The sequence below is a fragment of the Mustela nivalis genome (assembly GCF_964662115.1).
Source record: "Mustela nivalis genome assembly, contig: HAP1_SCAFFOLD_2559, whole genome shotgun sequence".
Taxonomy (NCBI): Eukaryota; Metazoa; Chordata; class Mammalia; order Carnivora; family Mustelidae; genus Mustela; species Mustela nivalis.
The window spans coordinates 36,276-55,957 of record NW_028134106.1 but is presented as its reverse complement, the minus strand read 5'-3'; the positions used below and the strand labels follow the sequence as shown (position 1 = coordinate 55,957).

The window sequence follows — 19,682 nt, the reverse complement described above, 5'->3', positions numbered from 1 at the left end:
TAGGGGCAATGAGACCATATGGTCTGCAAAACTGAAAATGTGTACTATCTGGCCCTTTAAAGAGAGGGAAAGTCCTATTTTTATTTCAAGTTCATTTATCTTCAGGCATGGTAGAAAAGATGCAAATGCAAGGAGAAAGACAAACAAAATCATAAAGGTGACAAAAACTTTTTACCTTTCACCTTTCACCTTTCATTCTAATCTAGGCACTATTCATCGATGTAATTACACTTCTGAGAATGCCAAGGAGATGCTTGCTCATGCTGTTAAAAAGTGTCCCTTAAACACACATACCCCTGGAGATCTTGCTCCTGATTTTCTGGTATTTTTCTCTGTCTGGGTTATGGTGACAAATAGCCCATTCAAGACAAAATAGAAGAAAGTTAGGGTGTCTTTTGGAGCCCACTAACAGACTTACCTCCGGCAGAGTGAATACATCCTATTGGAGGCAGTGATTCGAAAATACTCTGGTTTTGAGCGAGAAGAGCTGCCACTTATGGTTCCCAGACCTAAACGCTGATAGTCTCTGAAACATGCTTTTTCCACTAACTGTTCCATTGTAGACTTCTCTGACGCCTTCAGAGTGGTACTGGTGGGGAGTTCACTATCATCTGAAATTGTGAAGGCAGAAACAGATTTTGAAAAAATGATATGGCTCAAAGTAGAGGATTAGAAGCTTCCTTTTGAAGAGGATTCTTAAACCAAGAGAGGTTTGTATTAGGGTTACAGGCACTATGTATATCATAAATTAAATCCAGTTAATTCTTTGAAGAATCCTTATGTTCAAACATAAATTAAAATAGTAATGGACAGTCAGGAAATAAAATATCAGGAGCTCAAAATGTCAGGGAAAATAAACTCAAAATGCCAGGGGCATGTCTGGCTGGTTCAGCTGGAAGATGAAGCAACTCTTGATCTTGGGATTGTGGGTTTGAGCCCGACACGGGGCGCAGAGATTACTTAAATAAATAAATAAATAAACTTGTAAAAATGCTAGGGCAATTAACTCAAAATTTCTAAAAATAATACAATTTTGAATTCATTAGCCATATTTTTCTGTTTTCAATCAGGCTTGCTTATTAATGCCAAAGTATAGTGATTTCTATTTAGGACTCTATAAAATAAACATTCAAATTTTGTTAGAGGTTAACCCATAGTAAAATTTATCTTTAATATGATCACTATAAAACTTTATCATCCAGGTTTCAGTTAACTTTTCAGAACATAAACTTTTACTAGAAATTTCTAGATTAGGCAGAAGTTCACTCATGGGAAAAGACCTGTCTTAGAGAGATATTAAGAGGTTATACTTTTTTTGTGGAAAATATTTTTGTCAGAGGATGTGGTATACATGGGAAACTCCCTCATAATTTTGCAATCACAGGTTACAGAATCCCTTAAGATTTTAGATGTGGAAGGATTTGCCCAATAATAAGCATTTTAGGGAGGATTTAAGAAAAAAAAAAAACCCAACATTCCTAATTGGTACTGAATGTTCTAACTTTAAAAAAAAAAAAATCCATGTTAAAAACTGCCTAATTTACTTTCTTATTTATTTCTACAGTGAGAGAAGTCTAATTAAGGTTTCAGAATTTTTGGATATGTACTCAAAGTTCTAATGTCAAAGGGAATTATATGGCTCTCTTCCATTTAAAGAAAAAAATAAACCATTTAACAGTTTATACCTACAAATATAAAAGACTTTGTGTTTTACTTTGTGAACTTCACAATGCAAATACGCCATCAACTAAAGGTTTTGTGTTGGCTTTTTATTTTCAGAGGAGCGAAGAGCATTATTTAATTCGGTCTTTTGGTGGAATAAATGTCAAATAATAGGTTTTCGTCCATGTAATCATAAAAACTTCAAATTAGAGGAGTCAAATACCCATGGGTAATGTTTTTATGGCTTTCTATGTGACTGTAAGGAGGCCAGGGTTCCAAAAAATGGTCATTCCAGTAATGCGATCGTGGGTCTTTTCGTTGCTCTCCAAGTACGTAGGTACACATATTGAAAAGGAGATCTTTAGCCAGTGATCTTTCTAAATATGAGGTTTCTTTCTTCAAAACGTCCTTGTTATTATTAGAAGTAGTAGTATTGTAGTTACTGGTGATTGACTCTAAGATCCTGAAAAGAAAAAATGTACAAAGGCATCCTGCCTCCTGTTAGATCAGAATTTTCCCTAGTGTTAATTCCATAGACATAATCCATAGTGGTTTAAGGAACAGAGAACAGTCAATAAGAAATTTTGTGACTGGTTTCCTGCCTGTATTTTCCCAACCAAGAGGTATCTCAGCTTCTCAGACTCTGCCCTTTTTTTTCTTACCATCTAAGAATCTCTTCATCTTTGGTCCCTCATTTTGATTCAGAGTACCCACAATGTTCTTACCCCAAACCCAAATCTTTAATTTTGAATATCCAATGTCCTTGTTTCCTTATTCTTACTGTGTAACAATAAGGTACAGGGGGTTACTTTCTACCTAAATTTCCCATGCACTGGGTTTCTTTCTTTCTCCCTTTGATGAGACCCATGTAACAATGGCCAATGAGCTCTGTGGATTTAGTAAGAGAGAAGCATAATTCAGCAAAACCTTTTCTGAACAATGGAATTTGGGAAAATAACTCCCCCCCACCTATTTTGAGAAGCTGGTAAGTGCCCTCCACTCTTCTTATGAGATCTAGGTTCTTGTGAGTCAAAATTTAAGGACAACTACATCCGAGATTCTTATTCTTACTCATAAGAGGAAAGAATAAAACCAATTCATGAAGGAAAAAAGGAGTTCTCACATACCTGATATATCATCTTCTTCATTCCATCCAGGACGATTCACTCTCTCTTCCACAATTGTCCCTGTCCTCCTCTTCAATAAATACTGCCGCCCAATTGTCATTTTCCCTGCCCTTTTGGCACCTTTCACAATTGTTTTTGAGAAGGTGCTGTAAGTCATAAAACCAAAGAGGCCATCAATTTAATATGAGGACATCATTTACATTTTTTGACACCTACACAGCTCAACTTATTCCTTTTCTACACCCACAGCTACTAGGATTACGGAGCCCTTCAGTAAGTCTCTCCTTTTTAGATCATTTTGTATATGGCAGAGACTAATTTCCTATAAAACACTGTTATCATCAGGACAGCTGAAGGCAAAAAGTGCAAGAACCCAGAGTAGCACATAAGCTACTTATTCCAAATCTAAACTCAGTTGGACTTTTGGTCAAACATGCCCCTTAATGTACTCTGGTTACCCATGCCACCTCCTCCACCAGCTCCCACAAACTGCTGGTAGAAGTCCTCCTTCATGGAAGCCTGTCTGCTCCACTCTCTACTAATTCAAACTCTTTCTACTAACTCATAGGCTTTTCTTTGAGATCATGTAAGAATTACATTTAGCATATGTAAGTATGTATGTGTGGTGTCCTGCCTTCTGACACTGTAAACCTTTACATACTCAAGACAATTCTGAGTTGTTTTAAATCTTAAAATTGCGATATCTATCTTGTAGCTGGATAGATTAAGCTTGATACAGAAAACGTTGATTTTATGTGTGTGTGTGTGTGTGTGTGTGTGTGTGTATTTCCTCCCACAGTCCATAGATTCTAAACATAAAATGCCATAAAAGCTTCATATCTTCCATAGAGGGTTGGAATAAGAGATGTCACAGGCTCCCCTGTGACTCCATCCTGCAAAGACAGGATGTCTGGCTCGCTGCTGTAAATGCCTAGGAAGCTGCTCATGTTTCAGTGTATCATTTCTGGATCTCCATGGGCCCCTTCACTTACCAGGGAACTATGGTACAGGTGGTCAGCTATGCAATTTAGTAATGACACACTGTCTGGAACCTCAACTCTTCTATAACCTCCAGCATACCCCATTTCTAGCAAAGAAAAGGGCTCTTCTCCAAAGTCTGCAGAATACTCCCTAATATGTAATTTGTACTGGCAGATGCCCAAATTCTAAGTGATTAATAGTGAATGAACTGAGCTTTTGGCCCCTATATTTTATTACTAATTGAAGATAAATTTTAAGCAATTGTTATTTTGTAATAACCGAAACGCAAAAGTTTCAACATAAATTACTAAAAATTTTCAGAAAACAAGGGGTCCCACAAAGAAATAAGACAACTAAATGCAATGTCTGATCCTGGAATGGATCCTGTACTAGGCAGAAAAAAAAAAAATAGCTATAAAGGATTATCAGCAATTTGAACAAGGATGCTGGATTAGATATAAGTTATATACCAATTCAATTTCCTGGTTATATACCATGGTTTGTTCTTAGAAAATACGTATCAATATATTTAAGGATAAAGGAGTATTATGTATATAATTCAAATGGTTTAGAAAAAATACATATGTGAGAGAAAATGATTAAAAAGTGGAGCAAAACATAAACAATTGTATCTAGGTAAATGGTATATAGGAATTCTTTGTGTTATGTTGCAACTTTTCTGTAAATTTGAAACTAAACCAAAACAAAAAGTTACAGAAAAAGAAAAAACAAAGGCTACCATCTCTAGATCAAAGCAAAACTGTCTACTAGGTCTGGATATCAAAGAAAACTGAAGGGCCTGCTCAAAGCCAGTTAGAAAGGAATCAAGATGGGAAAAAGGGGGAACAGAGTTTCACATTCAAAAAAATATATTATGAGCAATGGACATATTGGTCAAAACCTCTTATAGCATTTAGTTTTTGAAACTTGCTCCACACATCAATGCTACTGCTCCATAACTTTCCGAGCTATGTCCAATGGGCTTCACAGAATGGCAAACAAAAACAGCAGTCACGTATACACTGACACAAAGGAGAGGTCACTTCCCCTGTCGGGGAGTTATGAAAAGGCTGAAATGAAGAAACTTGACTGTCTTCTTACCGGAAGGATGTGTTCTTTTCCTTCTGTTTGGGTAAAATTATTTGTGGGGTAGTTTGTCCAGCAGCAAAAGCAAAGGTGTTGAAAATGGACTGAGGATAACGGAACTTCATTAGCTGTTTCTTAAAGATCTCTACTACCTCTGGACTCACTTCTTCATCAAACGCTACTTTAATCAACTAGAAAGAAAAGAGAGAAAATACCTCAGGATTAATTAAGGATTTCCAGATAACATCCTCCCAAGTTATTGAAATACCAGAAAGTTAATACTAAATGGCAGAAATCCAGAGGTTGAGGGGACCTTGGATATCATGTAATATAATTTTTTATTTAAAAAAAGGGCTCAAAAAATTTTTTTTTACAAAGGGCTCAGAAAGGTATACTTGTCATAGATGGTTCACTGGCAAGGAAAATCATGTATCTTGAAGTTGGGTTTCTTTAAGACTACCTTTTCTATGATGGGATAGAGAAATTAACTTACAGTGTCTGAATAAGGAAACATGTCTTTCTTTTTTTTCAACTATTGGCTCTAGATGGGGAATTTGGCCTAAGGAAGCTTCTTCTTACCCAGAATTACCATAAATCTAGTAAGAAAAAGTCTGCTTGACTAGAATCCTAAGCAAGATAGCAGGCAATATTCCAGTTTAGAGTCCTCTGGCAGGTGAACCAGTGAAGAAATCCCCGGGTGGTCCCTGCCCCCAGGTGATGGGGAGTAGGTCTGGAGCCTAGAGATCAGTAACCTCACATTTCACACAATGAGCACATGGAGGTCCTAGGGGTGGCTGGAAGAAATGCAGCAAGAAATGGCGCCCTCAAAAATCTGAGAAGTCAGAGACAAGGCATAAAAATAGGAAGAGCAAAATTTTATAGACTAAGAACTGTAAAAAGGAAAATCTAAAAGAAGATCACTCTTCCCATGTCTGCTTTTATCAGTAATTCCACAAGTTCTGATATGTTTAAAGCTCCCTAGAAAATCCTCTGCTTAATTAAAAGCTATTTAGTTAGTACCAATAGTACTTTAGCCCTGACTATAATTCTTAAGAGTTTTATCTCTTCCACAGAAGTGCCATAGGGCATTTCCTTCTGAAACAGGTGCCAAGAGAATTGTTTTCTCTCTAAAGCCTTTATCAAACACAAAGGTATGACTTGGCAGAGAACAAGAGCCAACTGTATGTGTCTGAATTTCTAAGATCACTAATTATTGACAGATACCTGTTGGTACTCAGTTGGCCAAGGGGTTCAGGAAGTGAGGGATTAAATACAGAATGATTCAGGTTTACTCAGTTGAAGATTACCCTCTCAGACCCTCTGATCCTCATCCTCTAACGTCTGAGTCCATTACCACAGAAAGTAGCCACATCGTTTGTAGAAGACTCTTAAATAGTAGAGAAATGGTGGCTCCCTTTAAAAAAAATTTTTTTGGAAAGATTTTATTTATTTGACAGACAGAGATCACAAGTGGCAGAGAGGCAGGCAGAGGGAGGGGAAAAGCAGGCTCCTTGCTGAGCAGAGAGCTCAGCACAAGGGTGGATCCCAGGACCCTGGGATCATGACCTGAGCCAAAGGCAGAGGCTTTAACCCACTGAGCCATCCAGGTTCCCTGGCTCCCTTTCTTAATACCTGAAAAGATGCTGATGTAATCTGTAGTCCCTCTTGCATGTTCTGCTGCAGCTGGTTCTGCATGGTAATCTTCTTCTCCTTGGTGATGGAGGCAATAGGAAAACTCCGCACAACTGTCTGCTCACCAACTACAGGAAAGAAGGACACAGACTCAGCAACAGCATTTTATTGCTTATTTATAGAATCCCTGCTTCTCATTTTATCAGCCTCTGCTAACAAAATGTATCAGGAGAGGCTGATGCCCAGGAATGCAGTGAGAAAATGCCATGATTCCAGAATCACATTCATTGATTTTATTGCATGGCAATTCACTCCTGAGACATGATCCTTTCCTGGAGTGAATGAACCATCCCAGTCTGCTCGCCTTCATTCTTTCTACTTCTCCAAACGGCTGTGTGCCACACCAGATCACCTGGTTTAAGGCAATCTTAAAGATTTTTAATCTTAAAGGCATCCATGACATTTAATGTAAGTATAAAGCAAAAGAGAAAAGATTTTTAAAATGTGTTTCTATATATGATAAAAGGTGCTGTATCATGTATTTGTGCCTTCAGAAGATACAGGACTAAGTGTAGGCTGAAGAGTTTTAAAAATTTAAATATTAAAGCAAGGAAGGGAAAATGTAAATAATTATCAACTACTAGAGGTTGTGAAGATGCAAGCCTAGAAAATAAGTAGTACATGCAAAGCCTCACTTGGAAAGTTCAAAGATGCCCCTGGGAGAGGAGAGTCACATGCTGAATATAACATGCCATTAGCTCCTAAGTTTGAGGGAACAGAGATTTAAATATTTCAGAAAGGGAGAAGATTTCTGCGAGCTAGATGGCTAGAGAATGATTCCTGGAGGAAGTGAGAGGGAAGGTGAGGTTTGAAGAGAGCGTAGGCTTAGATCTGCAGAGGGGGAGAGGAGGGAAATTCAGGCAGTGGTACAAGTGAAAGACCAGGAACAGCAATGAGCAAGGCGCCTTGGCTAGTGAGGCAGATGGGTGAGAAGTGAACTAGGTTTATGAGTTCACCCATACATCTACTTATCATCATCAGAATTTCTCATTTCCTGGATCTATCAACTCCTAACCTAGAAAATTCTGATTATCCTCTTATGCTGAGCTCATATCCAGAGGCTAAACTAAATTAGGATGTATACAGAATTTATACAGAAACAACCTATACTTATACAATACACATAAAATCATCAGATTTCTAGGTGTCACTAAAGGAGATATTTTAAATTAGAAATTTAAAAAGAGAAATGAAAGAGGCAATAAGAAGGCTTTCTCTGATTAAAAATAAAAAATAAAAAATTTTGCATTTCCCTAAAATGCAAAATTAACCCCAAAATTGACAGGAAAAAACAAGAGAACAATATAAGCCTTTATACTAAGTATGGTTTTGATTTTTTTAAAAGGAAATAAACAAGAACAACTTAAGTGACCAAATATCTTATATATCCCCAGAATATATGTTTGTGGCCACTAAGCTCACAAGCCACAGTACAAAGGAAATTTTAAGTATAGATATTTAGTTTCTTTTAAAATTACATTTGCTTTCAAATACAAATATAATTTATGTGTGGTGATATGGCAGGAGAGGGCTGAAAAATTTTGCTCCATTTTCTCTCTTTTCCAAATGAATACAACTATGTCCATAGATTCATTTTGATTATTAAATTTTATGAGATTTTAAAAAATTACATGGTAAGCACTCTTTTATGAATAAGACAATAGACCATCTTGATTCTATCCATCAGAGGAATTACGCAACTGTGAGATTTTAAGGATACTACATTTTATACACCTAAAGTCCACTAACAAAATGTACAGCACATATAGTACATCTCATCAAATGTTACTGATTGAAAAATTGCAGATGAGGAAGGAACTTAGTGACCATTTTTCTCAATGGTTCTCAATCCTTACTATGTATTAGAACCACTTCTGGGGCTTAAAAACGCACAGATGCCTGGGTCTTTCCATTCCTAGAATCCTATTCCAAGTATTAATTCAACTGTGTGAGGGTTGGGCCCAGATTGGTAGTTTTTTTTTTTTTTAAGCTTTCTGACAATTCAAATATGTAGTCAAGGCTGAGAACCACCGAATTATCACCAATCAAGCCCAATACCCTAGTTTTATAAAAGGGGAAACTAAAACTTGGAAGAGAGGTCAGGGGACTTAAGATATCACAATTAGCCAACAGCAGTCTGAATCTGAGCTTCTTATTTAGAGAGCAACAGCTCTAGCCTGAATGTTTTACGCTCTTCCCATCAATCAAAAGAGTTTAGAGATTACAGTGATTTTAAAAAGATAATTCAGACTTGATAGGGCATGCTATTCCTTTCTAATATGGAAGAGTACACAGAGTAGTAGAATATGGAAATAGAAATTGAGGGAGTTTAGTGAATGGAAGTTGTCTGCCAAAAGGGAAATGAGGTTAGTTGAAATGTGACAAGAGGAAGTGGGGTTAGTTAGTGCTGTACAACCCTATGATGCTTAGCATATCTTTCCACAAAAGGAATCATATGTCTGGAAGACCTGAACCTTGCAGTTAACTACGAAACTTGCAGTTAACTATGCGACTCAGAAAGGTGGGACAAATCGGCAGGAGACCTCGTTAGCAGCTTTATACTGTGAATATCCCTAAGTCACAATATACTGCCTCATGAAATTCTGATTGTTTCAGTGTATAAACCTCATAAAATTATGATTGTTTCAGTGAATAAACCTCATGAAATTCTGATTTTTTCAGTGAATGAACCCTTGATGTACTGTTTAGAAGATACCCTTGGTTCTTTAAATAAGACTTTAAAATCCAAATAATCATTAGCTTTGACAGACAAAGGACTCTAAAAACTACTTGGTGACAATAGGCTTTCTTTGAATTTGAAATGATCTGCAAATTACTGCACACAAATGGAACCAAAACCTCAAGCAGCACATGGATATCCATATTCTGATGGCATAATATGAGTCATACCTAGCTGATCATGGGGAGTCCCCCTGAAAAGAATTCTATATGTGGTAAGGAACAAGGCTCCTTCTGCTGGCAGGAGCTGAGGGCCTCCAAGAAGGCCTCCAGTAGCTTCTTCTCTTCCATCAGGGTCTAGCAGGACTCGAAGACCTTCACAGACGATTTCTTCTCCTGGCAGGAGAGCAGGCCTAAGAATCTTGGGCTAATAACAGAGAAAGTATTTCAAACACAAATCTTGCGGGGTTTCTAACACTTACACCAAAGTTATCTTTTCAGTTGCAGATCTAAAAAACCCAAGTCAGACTGCTTAAGTAGCCAAAACGAGAAAACAGATTAGGGAAGAGGCAGAAATGACGTTTTTGTATCCAAATGTGAAAAGATCCTTTGTTCGTTTATTTATTTTTTTTAAGATTCTTTATTATTAACAGTAAAATCATTGGAAATTACTAAGATGTTTAAAATATCTGTTCAATGGAACATTTTGCAACCATTACCTAGATCTGTATGTGTTAAAATACAAAGATATCAAGGGTACACTGTCAAGTAAAAAAAGGAAGCTGTAAACCAGTATGTATATTATAATTCCCTCTTTTTGGAAAAAGGAAAAATGGTGAGAATATGGACTAAACTGTTAAAGGTGGTACTATCATGGTTAAAGGAAGAGGTGAGGTGGAGTTGGAAAGACCATGGAGGACTTTTACCTTGTTTAATGTGTATTTCTTTAATAATTTAATTTTATACAAAGAACACTGTTACTTCTATAAACTTAAAAAAACAAATAATTAGAAAAACAGATGCATCTTTGAAAGGATCTGCCCTTCTTGGCCTTTATTGAAGATTAACACAAAAACTGGCCAAGTAATGAACATTTACACATCTTGGGAAATGTACAACCACCTGATACACTCCTCTGGAGATAACAGTGCTAGGAAAAAAAAAATCACCTCTCCTGAAGATCTAATACGCTTACTTTTTACTAAGCAATAAAAACTATATAAATCAGTACTATTCTTTTTGTTGGCTCTAGGAAGCTCAGAGCTAAATGTAAAGCCAAAGTTATAATGATATTCAATTTCTCATAGAAATATCTTTCCTATCCATCTGCCTTCTGATTTTTCCTTTGAATTTATTTTTAATAGTTCTGGTATAGAGGTAAGTCCCGACACTAGTCCACAGACTGGTGCCAGATTAGCTGCAAAATAATCATCTGGGAGGCTTGTATTTGAAAGTATAGATTCCCAGACCAAGTCTCAGGGAACTCCAATTCAGGAGGCTGGGGTGGGGTTCAGGACTCTCAATTTTTAATAAACTTCCCAGATTCCCAGATGCTTGGGAGGTATGCTTACAATGTAAACAGATTCAGGAACCTGGTATTTTTATGGTAATTGCCTTAAGTCCTTTTTTTCTGGAAGTGGGCAGGGCATAAAATCTTGTCTTGGGCTTGGAAGTTAGAATGTTCATAATTTATGCCCTGCCTATAAAAATAGACTCAACAAGAGGCTATTATGGCTCCTTTGTTGAATCTACTATTCTCCTTCAGTATCTGTTTTATGAGGATCTACCTGGTAAACTCCTCTGAAAGTTTAATGTATCATTAAAAGTGGAGTCTCTGTAAAAGGTTAGGAGAAGGTGCTTTCTGGGGCACAAAAGTGTATTGTTGCTGTTTTTAAGAAGAGATGTTATAACCTGAAAGCATACAGTTGGAATAATTACCTTCTGTATAGGTGGGAGTCTTCTACTCTCTCGATGTACTGCTTCTAGGGTCTCAATGTGCATAGCTACAATTCCTAGGATAAGTCAGGGTATTCAAAATAAAAGAGAACAAAATAAGCAGAATTAATATAAATTCTGAATGTTTTAGAATTAAAAACTAATCACAGTTTAGTGGTTCCTCAAAAAGTTAAACACAGAATTACCATATGATGTAGCAATTCCACTCCTAGGTACATACCTAAAAAATCAAAAATAAGCACTCAAACAAATACTTGTATGTGGATATTCATAGTAGTTAGAAGTCAGAAACAATCCAGATGTCCACCAACAGTTGAACGGATAAACAAAATGTGGTATATCCATACAATGGAATAGTATCTGGCCATAAAAATGAATGGCATTCTGATACCTCCTACAACATGGAAGAACTTAGAAAACATTATGCTAAGTGAAAGAAGCCAGACACAAAGGAACATATATTGTATGATTTAACTTATAAGAAATATCTAGAATAGGCAAATTCATAGAGATATAGAGCTTACCAGGGACTAAAGAGATGGAGAACGGGAGTTAGGGCTTAATGGGTAGAGTGTGTATTCAGTGATAAAAAAGTTTTTGGTAAAGGATAGTGGTAATGACTGCACAACACTGTGAATGTGATTAACATCAGTGAATTCTACACTTAAAATAGCTTCAAGTGGCAAATTTTACATTATATATATCTTACCATAATTTAGAAATATTAAAAAAATTAATCAGAACATAAAATGGCACACTAAACTACACAAAAGACAAGTATTGTAGGTGTTATGCTGAAAAAAATAGATCCCTAAAACAATTCTTACTCAATTATCTCCAATATTCTTTTTCTCTAATATCTGTAAGTTGGTTACCTGGTATCATGCAATGAAGGCTCTTGATGTGATCCTGAGTAACTCCACTCTCTGTGCAAACCTTGTCAATAAATCGGGTAATGAATCGCACAACAGAATTGGCGATGTCATTATTCTCTGAATCTTCAAACCCACTTTCTGTATCATAGCTCTCAGCTACGCTTCCTGCAATACTGAGAAAATCAAGGAAAGAAATCATGGTTAGTAATCAAATGTAACAAATGACTATTCTATCACCGTTAATTTTGACAGAAATTTAAATCTGCCTACATTAGGAGATTCTATTTGCCTACATTTGAAAGCTACTGTCGGGCATTGTCCTTTGGACCCAGACTTATTTTTGTAAGAAATACCTCTGTCATTCTCCTAAAAAGAAACTCAGGAACCACAGAAACTAAAGCAAAAACAGACTCTTTCATTTATTATCTGATACTTGAAACTTCTAAAAAAAAAACAAAAAAAACAAAACAAAACCAAAAACCTGTTCTCTCAAGTTAATTACCACACAGAACCAGACAAAGTAATATTGCTATCTTTGGCCTTTGAGAACTAGGAGACATGTTCCCTGGTAGGCGAAGTGAAAGAACTTTTCCCAGAAAATAGCATATTGTTTCAAATGGAAGAACCAAACTGTCCTGCGAGCCTTTCTGTTGCCAATATTTGTCTCTTTGAGTGAACCACAGCACTTTTAGACACTTTGAAGCTATCAGTCTTCTGTACATGATAAAATCAAGCAACAGAAGGGAATGAATTTGAAATAATGGATGTGAAAGCGCAATCCCTGTCTTTGCTGCTTATTCAGTTTCCACTGTTCGACAAACACTCTGGCCTCCTATGCCTTCTTTTAGACTGCTCATCATGGAAAAGACTCCTTTGTTTGTTCTAAACTACTTAGTTCTCTTTCCTCCAAATCCAACTACATTAGCTGAATCAGTCTTAAGGTAAAGCTAAACCGTGAATATGGCCTCACACCATCCCAGAGCATTAAAGGACTTAAGTGTCTTAGCCATTCACTACATAGACTTTCAAGGAGCTTGGTCATCTATAGTTTGAAGCAATGAAGGCCTAGGCTATATTGTTCACATAAAATAACTTCTCTGTAGGAGGAAATAAGAGACCTGTGCAGTTGACTGCATAGTGTAAAAGGATGACTTTAAAACAACAAAAAATTGTTTAGCCTGGAAGACTAGAAGCTCTCGGGTATTCTTGACAAAAATAAAGTATCTGGGATAGAGAGATTGAGAGGTTGGGGTCAGAGATGTGGGCTGTGGATGAGTTTCTAAGAGAGTATGAAGTGTGTGGAAAGGGGACTGAGAATGGGGGAGAAGAGAAGCTGCCTGAAAGAGCCTGAGAAGGATTTATAAGAGTTAGAAGAACTACCAGCATGTTAGAGTATCACTGAAGACCTAAGAGGTTAGAACATCACTTCTGTTGGGTAAGCAGTTCATGAATTCATTCATTTCATCATATGTTCAACCAACTACTTATTGGGTATGTACTACATGCAAAGAGCTGGGGGTACAGCAATGAATGAGTCATACAATAAGCAAATATACGAAAACAAATCAGGTTGTGGAAAGTGCCATGAAAGAAAAAAAAATGCAAGGTAGGACAAAGAATGATGTCTGTGCAACTTAAGATAGGGAAGTAAGGAAGACCTCTCTAGGTAGATGGCACTTGAGCAGAGAATTAAGTGAAGTGAGGGAGTGATTCTTGTGACTGTTTCAGGGAGTCTATTCCAGATTGTGGGAAGAAATACCAAGACCCTGAGGCGGTATTATGTTTAGAGTGTTTGAGGATTAGCATTAGCAGGGAGACCTTTTCTTGACAGAAGAATGACAGGAAATAAAGTCAGAGCAGTCGTCAAGAGCCAAATCCTGTTAGGTCTTGTAGTCCATCATTCTTAATGGCACTGGAAGTCCATGTCGGGTCGGGAGCAAGGTACGGTTGTGGACGTGATTATAGACAAATGCAATGCACACACTGAAAAAAGGAGGCCCCAGAAACAAAAAGTTACTAATGAATTTGTAATTTTCCAGAGTGCTCTCTGTAAATTGCTATGGCAGAAAGTAACTGAAGGGCTTGATCAGTAGTGGGTGAGACAGCCGAAAAAATTAGGTCATGAAAGAAGAGAGACTGTGGGAGGTGGTTACGAACAATCAGATGAAGTGAAGGTCTTTTATATGAAGTTGGAAAAAAAAAAAGAGTTGAGCAGCTCTGTAGGTAAGGCAAATGCTTAAAATTTTGAAATACGTATAGCAGTATTTGCCCCAAATACTTTATTTAGTCTGTTAAGCGAAGAACAGGAGGGTCTCTGGATGTGCGCTTTTTGGTACCTGTTCGTGACAATGCTGTTGCTTCCACTCTCCCAGTCTCCTGGTGCCGACGTTCTCAGGAGCTTGTTTTTACTCGTATCCAGTGGAACTAGCAGGTTGACCATGAGGTTTGCAAAATGAATGGCCTGACTGAAAACAGTGCTTTCCTCACGCTGCACCAGCTCCTGCTGAGTTGCTTTGCTCAGAGAAGGCCAAAGGCGTAGCTGCTCAGCTGCCAGGTCCATTGCTGTCTTCTCCTGATTCCGGTCATCTGGAAGCTTCTCCTAAAAAAATGAAGCAAAACAATGTAAATCCATGACCCAGGTTTCACAAATCATGGAACATGTTTCAATTACCCATCTATTAAATACCCATGTCACCAAAAAAAAGAGAAAGAAAATATAAAAATAAAACATAACAATAACAACAGAACAAAATCAACTCTTCTTTTTCCTGCCAGCTCCAGCTGGACTTGAGTGGAACAATGTGCTAAATCCAAGGAAGTAGCAGCAAAGCCTTTTACTTCGAACATTTCACTGCATTTATTTATCTCTATGGCCCTGTTCCTTTCAAACAGCTAGTTATAATAAACTGTCGACGGGAAAAATGTATAAATGAATGTAGGTCCAGTAGTATTTACTAATATTCTGATATGTTTCTTCTCTTCTGTTCTTTGGGAGGAGAAGACAGAATGACAAAAGTCACAAAAAATAGAGCTAGATATCCTGGTAAATGTGGGAGTCAAATACTATCAGGACATAGGTATAACAATGGAATCTATTTTATTTTATTTCATTTTTAAAAAAGATTTTATTTATTTGGGAGAGAGAGAGTGAGAGACAGCATGAGAGGGGAGAAAATCAGAGAGAGAAGCAGACTCCCTACAGAGCTGGGAGCCCGATGTGGGACTCAATCCCAGGACTCCGGGATCATGACCTGAGCCGAAGGCAGCCACTCAACCAACTGAGCCACCCAGGCCCCCATTTATTTTATTTTTTATCAAGTTTTAAATTTTATTTTTATTTATGTATTTATATTTTATTTGGGCCGAGAATTTTTTTGGCATATTTTTAAAACATTATCTATTTTAATTTAAATTTAATTAATATATAATGTATTATTGGTTTCAGAGGTAGAGGTCCGTGATTCATCAGTCTTACATAGTACCCAGTGTTCACTACATCATTTGTCTTAATGTCCACCACCCAGTTACCCTATGCCGGGACTCCCCTCCCCTCCAGCAATCTCAGTTCATTTCCTATGCTTAAGAGTCTCTTACAGTTTGTCTCCCTCTCTGATTTCATCTTGTTTTATTTTTTCTTCTCTTCCCCTATGATCTTCTGTTTTGTTTTTTAAATTCCAAATGTAAGAGAGATCATATGATAGTTGTCTTTCTCTGACTGACTTATTTCCCTTAGCATAATACCCTCTAGTTCCATCCATGTTGTTACAAATGGCAAGGTTTCATTTTTTTGGTAGCTGAGCAGTCTTCCAGGGTGTATATACATCACATCGTTATTCATTCATCTGTCAGTGGACATCTGGGCTCTTTCCATAGTTTGGCTTTTGAAGTCCACTGACCTTTAAAACTCCAGGTTTTAAGCCCTGCTGGTTGCAAGAACTCATGAAATTTGGACCCTCTTACTTTCTAAGCCAAATGCTATGGGAATTTGTTTTCCCCATGCACTCCCCTGTGTGCTAGGTAATCTCTCACTCTCCTATGCAACTGTGGCTCCCTCCCTACTGCAGTGGCCATGAACTGTTTCTCTCCCAAACCTCATCTCTGCACTTCCTACCTTCTTTGACGTGGCCTCTTCTCTATCTTAGGTTGAGGAGTTGGTTTTGCCAGTCTTCAGAATGATTTCTGGGATATTTAGGATAGCTGGATAGTTACCTAGCTGTATCTATGGGATAAGGCAAGCCTATGACCCTCCTACTCTGCTGCCATCTTCTCAAAATCCTTATTTATTTATTTATTTATTTGTTTGTTTATTTATTTAACATATGATGTATTATAAGCCCCAGGGGTACAGGTCTGTGAATCAGCAGGTTTATACACTTCACAGCACTCACCATAGCACATACCATCCCAATGCTCAAAATCCTTTTTTCTTTTTTCTGAGTCTGACAATAGGATTTTATTTTTATTTTTTAAAAAGGTTTTATTTGGTTATTTAACAGAGAGAGAATGAGATCACAAGTAGGCAGGGTGGGGGGCAGGCTCTCTGCTCAGCAGAGAGCAGATGTGGGCAGCCCCCTGGGATCATGACCTGAGCTGAAGGCAGACATTTAACGCATTGAGCCACCCAGGTGCCCCTGACAATAGGAATTTTCTTTTTAATTTTTTAATTAACATGTAATGTATTATTAGCCCCAGGGGTACAGGTCTGTGAATCGCCAGGTTTATACACTTCATAGCACTCACCATAGCACATACCTTCCCCAATGTCCATAACCCACTCCCCCCAACCCTCAGTTTGTTTTGTGAGATTAAGAGTCTTTTATGGTTTGACAACAGGATTTTGAAGAGGAGTTTCTTAGTAGGCTGAAATGCTAAGAAAAGCTAGTATACTAGTTTTACTTGTCTCTAATCTAGGTATCACTGAGAGACTTCTTTAGAAGAAAGGACAGAGAAGCAGTGACATGTGTTTGCTCTACAAATGCTTTTGAGATATATCAATGTTAGCTTTATATCTGCTTTAAAAAACTATCAAAAGCACCACACTAGCCCAAATATTTCTGGAGCATGACCTCAAACTAATTTGCATCTGTTACAGTTACCCATTACCCAAGTGTATTTGGAAATACCCAAGTGTATCTGTTTTGAAAGAAAAGTCCGAGTTTTACATTAAATTAAGTAAATAATTCACACTAACAGTGTATAATAATAATTTCGAATACAAGATAAATGTCAGATAGTGGTATTTTTTTAATTAAAGTTTCCATTTTTATCATTGTCAAGAATAGACAATATTTAAAATTACATGAGACACAGAAATATTTGAATAGTACTATGTAGTTCTAAATTCATTCATCTCACATAATATAAAGTCAATTAAAAATAGCAGTTGAGGCAAGATGCTAAACCAACTAAGCCACCCAGATGCCTGATTTTATTATCTTAAAATATTTTTGTGATATTTTTCTTAAGTATAATTCATGCTGATAAAATATATGGAAACATTGAATATTCCCAAAAGGAGAAATAGATTTATTGCTGACATACTTTCAAGAACTATTGAATTTTATATTTATTTCAGAGTCATTTTGTTTTGTTTTTGTTTATTTTGTTCAAATTCAATTAATTACTATAGGATATACTATTAGTTTCAGAGGTAGAGTTTAGTGATTCATCAGTTACATATCATACATAGAACTCATTACATCAAGTGCCCTTCTTAACTTCCATCATCCAGTTACCCCATTTCACCACCCACCACCCCTCCCGCAACCATCAGTTTGTTTCCTGGTATAAGAGTTTCTTACGGTTTGTCTCCCTCTCTGATTTCATTTTACTTTATTTTTCCCTCTCTTCCCCTATGATCCTCTGTTTTGTTTTTTAAATTCCAAGTATGAGTGAAATCATATAAAATTATCTTTCTCTGCTGACTTATTTTGCTTTGCATAATACCTCTAATTCCATCCAGGTTGTTACAAATGGTAAAGATTTCATTCTTTTTGATGACTGAGATCTATCTATCTATCTTTATATATATATATATATATATATATATATATATATATATATATAAAATCTCCTTTATCCATTCATCTGTTGATGGACATTTGGGCTCTTTCCATATTTGTGGCCACTGCTGCTAAAAACATTGGGGTGCAGGTGCTCCTTTGGATCACTATGTTTGTATTCTTTGGGTAAATACCTAGTACTGCAATTGCTAGGTCATGGGGCAACTGTTTTTAACTTTTTAAGGAACCTCCATACTATTTTCCAGAGTGGCTGTACCAGCCTGCATTCCCACCAGCAGCAGTTCCCCTTTCTTCGCATCCTTGCTAACATCTGTTGTTTTCTGACTTGTTAAGCTTAGCCTTTCTGACTGGTGTGAGGTCGTATCTTATTGTGGTTTTCATTTGTATTACCACAGTGTTAGTGATGTTGAACACTTTTTCATGTGTCTGTTGGTCACTTGTATGTCTTCTTTGCAGAAATGTCAGTTGATGTCTTCTGCCCATTTCTTGATGGGATTATTTGTTTTTTGGTGTTGAGTTTGAGAAGTTCTTTATAGACTGGATACTAGCCCTTTATCTGGTTAGACATTTGTAAATATCTTCTTCCATTCCATTGGCTGCCTTTTGGTTTTGTCAACTGTTTCCTTTGCTGTGCAAAAGCTTTTTATTAGAGTAATTTAACTTTAATTTGACACGTCTTCAAAAAGTTAATTGCACAAAGACATCTGCTCAGGTATTTTCATTTTCTTTTTTCTGTTTAACTTACTATAATCATTTCCAAAGAATTCCTATTTATTAGCATGTAATAAAATAATTCCACTGCTAAAGACTGTATTAAGAAGCTATTATGGAAAAATATAATACCAGAAATCAACAGAAGAAAGATGATCACCACAGGACTCCCTAAGATGAACCTCAAACACAGTGGCAGAAAGTGGATAGATAGATTTCCTTTTGCTCTGGGAATACTTGAATAAGCTTTCCTTGAAGCCACAACACCAGTTCCACACTAGTATCTTTTTTTTTAAATTTAAAGATTTTATTTATTTATTTGAGAGACGGAGATTATAAGTAGGCAGAGAAGCAGGCAGAGAGAGGAGGAAGCAGGCTCCCCGCTGAGCAGAGAGCCCAGACGGCCTGATCCCAGGACTCTGGGATCATGACCTGAGCCGAGGCAGAGGCTTCAACCCACTGAGTCACCCAGGAGCCCCCACACTAGTATCTTTCTTCTCTTACCTTTCGCTTCAGATGTGGGGCATGATTGTCTTCTGTGGCTGAGAGATACAGGGAGCGCACCTGTTCCTGCACTGCATTGTAGAAGGTTGTCTCCCAAAATTGCTGATTTGTCCAAATGGGGTGGTCCTGAACACAGGTGTAAGCAAACTGGCTGACTCCATGGGCCAGTTTCTGTGAGAACACACAATACGCATCACCACAGGGCCGACACAGTCATGACAATTCAAAAAATTACAGGGGTCACGGTTAACCACAGATATCATTAAAGGGTTTATCTAAACAATGATCTTAGGGCAGTACAAGCTTAGCAATCAGAAACTTATTCATTTTTAACTGGAACTTTGGGCTTGCTATTGAATCCTTCAGGGTCTCAGTCTTTCTATGGA

General features: G+C 37.2%; 1 protein-coding gene across 1 annotated transcript; it reads right to left on the bottom strand.

Moving 5' to 3' along the window:
- Positions 1-418: 418 nt before the first annotated feature.
- Positions 419-19,473, bottom strand: LOC309858474 (myotubularin-related protein 13-like; the record flags this gene model as incomplete). Its single annotated transcript, XM_082751152.1, has 9 exons — positions 19,297-19,473; positions 14,395-14,657; positions 12,059-12,231; positions 11,166-11,239; positions 9,459-9,654; positions 6,489-6,616; positions 4,872-5,047; positions 2,790-2,935; positions 419-617 (listed from the first exon to the last, which is right to left on the bottom strand). Coding segments are annotated over exons 2-9 (1,316 nt in total), but the record flags the coding sequence as incomplete, so codon positions are not given.
- Between the last annotated feature and the right edge of the window lie 209 nt (positions 19,474-19,682).